The sequence below is a fragment of the Orcinus orca genome, chromosome 5, assembly GCF_937001465.1.
Source record: "Orcinus orca chromosome 5, mOrcOrc1.1, whole genome shotgun sequence".
In the NCBI taxonomy this organism is placed as follows: Eukaryota; Metazoa; Chordata; class Mammalia; order Artiodactyla; family Delphinidae; genus Orcinus; species Orcinus orca.
The window spans coordinates 26,257,523-26,263,662 of record NC_064563.1 but is presented as its reverse complement, the minus strand read 5'-3'; the positions used below and the strand labels follow the sequence as shown (position 1 = coordinate 26,263,662).

Below are 6,140 nucleotides of genomic sequence, written 5' to 3'. Positions count from 1 at the left end.
ACATCCCACAGGCTGGGCCCTGGGCCTACAGCACCTCAGAACGTTTGGCCTCCTATCTGTCCAGGATTAGGTAAATGCCACAGCAATTTTCCAACAGCAGTTTCCTTTCCACAGTCCAGACCGCAGAGGATGGACTGAGGAGCCTCGTGGAAAAGACTCTGAATTGCAATAAACTCAACAGTGAGCTGAAATTAAGGACAGCCCTGTGGCCTGACTCCTCTGACAACAAAATTATGTGACTTCTTATAGGTCTGGGTCATTGCTATGCTAACGGGATAAGTGGCTGAAAATGAAAGGACATCCTGAACCCACGTGGGAAGACAGGCATTATCAAGTCTTTGGGTGTCATTAGTTGTGACGAAGGCTGGAATTAATCATGACACTGTGCAAAACGGTTTAAACATTTGCAAGCAAGGAGAGGGTGGAGATGCTGGAACCTGTAAATTGATGCTAGCTGAGCACTCACTGGGGCGGGGGGTGGGGGTGTCCAGCAAATGGATTTACTATTTTGCCAACTTCAGGAAAGTGTTACAGAATGGCAGACAAAACTGTTTCTATGCAAACAATTGTTTAGAAAAGGGTCCTTACAGCAAATAACTGCAATTCAGGGGCTTTCTGAGTAACCACAAAGCCAGGGACTAAATTTTAAATATTCGACATTATTTTTCTTGGAACCAGGCTGAATACTGACGTCGAGGTTTTCTTGCCTCCCTAACTCCCTCTCTTCCACCAGTCTTTTAATGTGTCAATATCACTTCAGTTTCGTGGGTAAAGGGTAGAGGGAAAAAGGGAGAGGGGTAGAGACAGTAGGGGGAAGGGCAGTGGGTGGGCCCAGAAATGGAGAGATGGGAAGTCACTCCATTAAACTATCATCTTCGTCTGTAAACAGGGATTAAAAACGTCTGTCTGTCCTGACACGCTCCCAGGGGAAATGCCATGCTGCTTGAGAAAGCTGTGAATAAAATTCGATCTCTACTCTCCCTCCATTTGCACAAAATCTGTCCCAGAAACGTCTCACCCTTACATTTTATCAGAACCACGGGAGGGGGGGGAAATATTATCTGAACTCTACCCGTGGCATTATGGATTTTTCTGGAAAATGAGGCTAGGTCAAGTTCTTGGAACATATTTCTACCCTGAAAACTCATATGAATTAAGTCACTTTCGGAATTAAGAATGGAATTAAGAATGGAATTAAGTGCACTCCTTGCACTCCGAAGATTCGTACTTCAGTAAGACTCACTGAAGAATAATGGCGCAAACAACATTTTTTAATTTAGAAGAATCTTGCTGAGAAAGGCTGCCCCAAATAGTACAAACATAAATTCGCAGTTAACTTTGTCAAATTTCTAAAAACTCCATCAGGACAGGAGGCTGCAAAACGTCTCCAGGAGATCAGTCTGTTACCAGCGGCCCGTGAGCTTCAAGACCGGTCGCAGTTCGTAGCGATTCAGCCCAGGACTCGAGTGGGGTTTAATCATCTGGGCGTCTAGCTCCCCATCACCGTTCAATTACTGGAGGCTATTATAATTGTCCCCATTTTGCGGATGAAATTGAGCTACGGCTTAGTCTCTTTTGGTGAGAGATTGAGAGAGAAAGAGAGAGGAGGAGGGGAGGGAGGGAGGGAGGGAGGGAGGGCTGTTCCTCATTATCCTAAAAAAAAAAAGTACTTAAACCTTAACTTAAAAAATGATCTACTTCCAAAAACTGCGTTTCCTTTAGGGTGAAATCGTTTGATCTCATCTCTAACACCAAGGAGCAAAACAAGTATTTTACTGTAAATTGGAACAAAGAGTTACCCCCGACCCCCCATCACCCCAATTCCTGAGGACGTCAGTCACAGCGGACGCGTCATTACGATCGGAGGTGGGGAGAGCGTCTGCTGGGGGCTAATAAAACCGAAGAGGCCCTCTCCATGGGTGGAGTAGAGCGGGGAGAAGACGCCCCGCTGGCACACACCTCCGGAAAACTGAAGCTTCTTCTTTGACCCAGGGGTCAGAAAGATTTATTACTTCCTCGGTGAGGGAGAAGCCTCAGGCCAGCTGGAAGGGACAAGCCGGGAGTGGGGAGCCTGAGAGCCGCGCTCGGCCTCCTCGGAGCGCTCCGGGGCGCGGGTGCGTCCTCGGTCCCCGAGAGGCCCGGCGGTGCCGACCCCGGGGGGAGAGCGGAGTGGGAGGCCGCTGGGGTATTTCTGCCCAAACTTTATCACCAACTCTTTTCCGAGAGCAAAACTGTGCGGTTGAGCCCGGTAGCGGCACGGAGAATCCAAGTTTCCCAGAGGTCGGGACGCCCGAGCGCTCCGAACCCCGCGCCCGTACCCTGGCGCTTGGCGCACGGATTGCTACGGCCTACGCCGCGCGGACGGCGGCCCAAGCGGCGCCGCTGTAAATCGGAACCCGCATCTCCAACCCCCAAGGTGGCGGCGGCGGGAGCTGGGCGCTGCGAGCGGGGGGGCGGGCGCGGGACGCGCGGAGGAGGAGGGCAGCGCGCCGAAGGGGAGGAGCCGCAGCGACAGACGGCGGCGCGCACCAACCCGGCGCCGGCTGGCAGGAGCCGCGCAGAGGCTGGACGGAGCGCGTTGCAGCCGCTCCGCGTAGGGAGAGTCGGGTAGCAGCATCCTCCCCGGCGCCGGCTTTCGCGCGGCGGCGGCGGCGGCGGCGGCGGCGGCGGCGGGGTTTTCTCTGCCCCGGTGCCTAGTTGACCCGAAGAGGCTGGTGCTGCGGGGGAGGCGGGCAAGGGAGCGCTGCGGACCCCGGCTCCTTTGCCTAGAGCTGTGTGTGTGAGTGTAGGGGGTTTCCGGGCCAGTCGGAGGCTGAGGAGCGGCGGGGGCTGCCGGCAATGCCCGCCCGGGCATCCTTCGGGTGATGGAAGAAGCAGCTGCTGCCGCCGCCGCTGCAGAGTCGCGCTGCGCCCCATCTACCACCACCAGAGAGATGGGAAGATTCGGGGCGCGGAGGCCGAGAGCAAGAGAGGCGGAGCCGCTTTGCCGGGAGCTGGGTCCCGTATAAGCCCCCTCCCCCTCCCCTCCCTCGGCCAGCTTCACCCCGCCAGAGCGAGGAAGGAAGCTACAGTCCCGAGAGGGCGGCGGAGACGCCGATGGAGCCGGGCGCACTGGACTCAGCGGAGCGCAGAGCAGGGCTTCGGGCCCGGTGAAAGTTTCCCTTCCCCAGCCGCAGGGCGCCCGCTGCCCGCAAACTCTGCCCAGGGCTTGGGCTGCCAAGTCCCTCGGCCCCCTCGGAGGCGCGCGGACCCCGGGCGGAAAACAGCGCTCGAGAAGGCGAGGAACGAGTGACAGCAGGACTGACCGCCGGGCCGTGCTCCCGGGCCGCTCCGGGGAGCGCCCGCGGCTCCAGGTTAGCGGGGTAGCCAGGCAGACCCGAGGGTGGGCGTTAATTAGGGGGAGGAGGATTGGGGCGCACGAGCTTACTCCGCTTCCCCTCGCAGGTCCTTCTCAGAGCCGCTGCCATGGGAGAGCCAACCCTGGGCGCCGGGGACCAGCCGCCGCTGCTGCCGCGCCCGCCTCGGAGTCGCGGCCCAAGTCCCAGCGCCCGAATCCGGGCCGCTGCGTCCTCCTCCCGGGTTGCAGGGCCGCCTCCGCCGCGCTGCCGGCCCGGGTTGTGCCTGTGATGAGCCGCAGCCCGCCGCGAGCCCTGCCCGCGGGCGCGCCCCCCCGGTTGCTCGCGGCCGCGCCTGCCGCCGGGCCGCGCGCCTTGCTCCCGCCGTGGCCCCGGCGCCCGGGTCGCCGCTGGCCCCCGTCCCCGCTCGGAATGAAGGTGTTCCGCAGGAAGGCGCTGGTGCTGTGCGCGGGCTACGCGCTGCTGCTGGTGCTCACCATGCTCAACCTCCTGGACTACAAGTGGCACAAGGAGCCGTTGCAGCAGTGCAGCCCCGACGGGCCGCTCGGTGCCGCGGCGGGGGCGGCTGGGGGCGGCTGGGGGCATCCGGGGCCTCCTCCGGCCGTGCAGCCCCGCGCACACACCCGCTTGGACCCCCGTACCCCATACCGCTCTCCCGTCGCCCCCGTCCGGGCGGCTCCGGCAGCTGGGGCGGGGGCGGCGGGGGCCGCAGCCCCTCCGGGTAATGGCACTCGGGGCAGCGGGGATGGCGGGGACAAGAGGCAGTTGGTGTACGTGTTCACCACGTGGCGCTCGGGCTCGTCCTTCTTCGGCGAGCTTTTCAACCAGAACCCCGAAGTGTTCTTCCTCTACGAGCCAGTGTGGCACGTGTGGCAAAAACTGTACCCAGGGGACGCCGTTTCCCTGCAAGGGGCGGCACGGGACATGCTGAGCGCTCTCTACCGCTGCGACCTCTCTGTCTTCCAGCTGTACAGTCCCGCTGGCAGCGGGGGGCGCAACCTCACCACGCTGGGCATTTTCGGCGCGGCCACCAACAAGGTGGTGTGCTCGTCGCCACTTTGCCCCGCCTACCGCAAGGAAGTCGTTGGGCTGGTAGACGATCGCGTGTGCAAGAAGTGCCCCCCGCAGCGCTTGGCGCGCTTCGAGGAGGAGTGCCGCAAGTACCGCACTCTGGTCATCAAGGGCGTGCGCGTCTTCGACGTGGCCGTGTTGGCGCCACTTCTGCGCGACCCGGCCCTGGACCTCAAGGTCATTCACCTGGTGCGGGATCCCCGCGCCGTGGCCAGTTCACGCATCCGCTCGCGCCATGGTCTCATCCGCGAAAGCCTGCAGGTGGTGCGCAGCCGGGACCCCCGAGCGCACCGCATGCCCTTCCTGGAGGCCGCTGGCCATAAGCTGGGCGCCAAGAAGGAGAGCATGGGTGGGCCTGCAGACTACCACGCCCTTGGCGCCATGGAGGTCATCTGCCACAGCATGGCCAAGACGCTGCAGACGGCCCTGCAGCCCCCTGACTGGCTGCAAGGCCACTACCTGGTGGTGCGGTACGAGGACCTGGTGGGAGACCCCGTCAAGACCCTACGGAGGGTGTATGACTTTGTGGGGCTATTGGTGAGCCCTGAAATGGAGCAGTTTGCCCTCAACATGACCAGTGGCTCAGGCTCCTCCTCCAAGCCTTTCGTGGTGTCAGCACGCAACGCCACGCAGGCCGCCAATGCCTGGCGGACCGCCCTCACCTTCCAGCAGATCAAACAGGTGGAGGAGTTTTGCTACCAGCCCATGGCCGTGCTGGGCTACGAGCGGGTCAGTAGCCCTGAAGAGGTCAGAGACCTCAGCAAGACCCTGCTCCGGAAACCCCGGCTCTGAGACGGGTTCCCGGGAGACCAGACTCCCTGTGGGGACACCCACAGAAGGATTGTGGTGTGTTTCAACAAAAACAGCCCAGATCCAAACTGAGGAAGCCCACACATTCTGTTATAGATACATAATATAAATAACCACACAGGCACTTACTGTCAGTGTTTTGAGTCATTGAATTTCAAGGAACAGCCACAATACACACACATCTCAGAAAAGGCAAGGCTTGAAAGTGCTGACCCGCCGCCCTTCCTCTTCTCTCCCCTGCCTTTTCTCCCTTTTCCTACCCTCTCCCCTACCTGCCTTCCATTTTGAAGTGGGATGTTGATTAAATCAAGATCCAGTAACCCAAATCTTGTTTCCAAAATTTTCGTGGTATCTGTGAACACGTAGAAGAGTCATTTGGATGTCGGGGGTAGGGTGGGAGGTGTGGGAGGGTGGAGAAAGGGGAAGTGGTCCAGGAGCAAAAGCCCCACTGGGCACGCTAAACCAAGGAGGCATTCTTCTAAGTAGACTTTTGTGTAAAAAGCAAAGGTTATATGTGAGTATTAATAAAGAAAATAATAAATAATATTCTTTTTTATATTTGCCTCCATTACTTTGGATTTGCCTGTGTTCCTTGTCCTGTGCAGCTTCAGACAGAATCTGCTTCTCCTCCCCCCACCCCCTTTTCCTGTCTGTTTCCTAGAAAACAGCTAAGATGGGTGGGAGCAGCTTCAGACTCCTTGATAAGAGCCTTGGAGTTGTGTTCTCCCATGTAAATCACAGCCTGTCAGGTGCCCAGGAATGGGGACAAATCTTCAGATTCTAAAGGCAAAAAGCAAGCAGGGCAGTGGAGGAAAAAGCACAGCGCTACTTTCCTGTTCCACTTGGAGCACAGAAAGGAAGAAGCAACCCCTTGAGGATCTGAAGGCATTCGGTTTTGATTAC

At 58.7% G+C, this 6,140-nt stretch overlaps 1 protein-coding gene across 1 annotated transcript; it reads left to right on the top strand.

Annotated features, from left to right (window-relative positions):
* The first annotated feature begins 3,481 nt into the window (after positions 1-3,481).
* On the top strand, positions 3,482-5,793 carry CHST2 (carbohydrate sulfotransferase 2). The gene has a single exon (XM_004278210.4). It carries the CDS (start codon positions 3,627-3,629, stop codon positions 5,217-5,219), a length of 1,593 nt encoding a protein of 530 aa, XP_004278258.1. The 5' UTR covers positions 3,482-3,626; the 3' UTR covers positions 5,220-5,793.
* Positions 5,794-6,140: the final 347 nt, after the last annotated feature.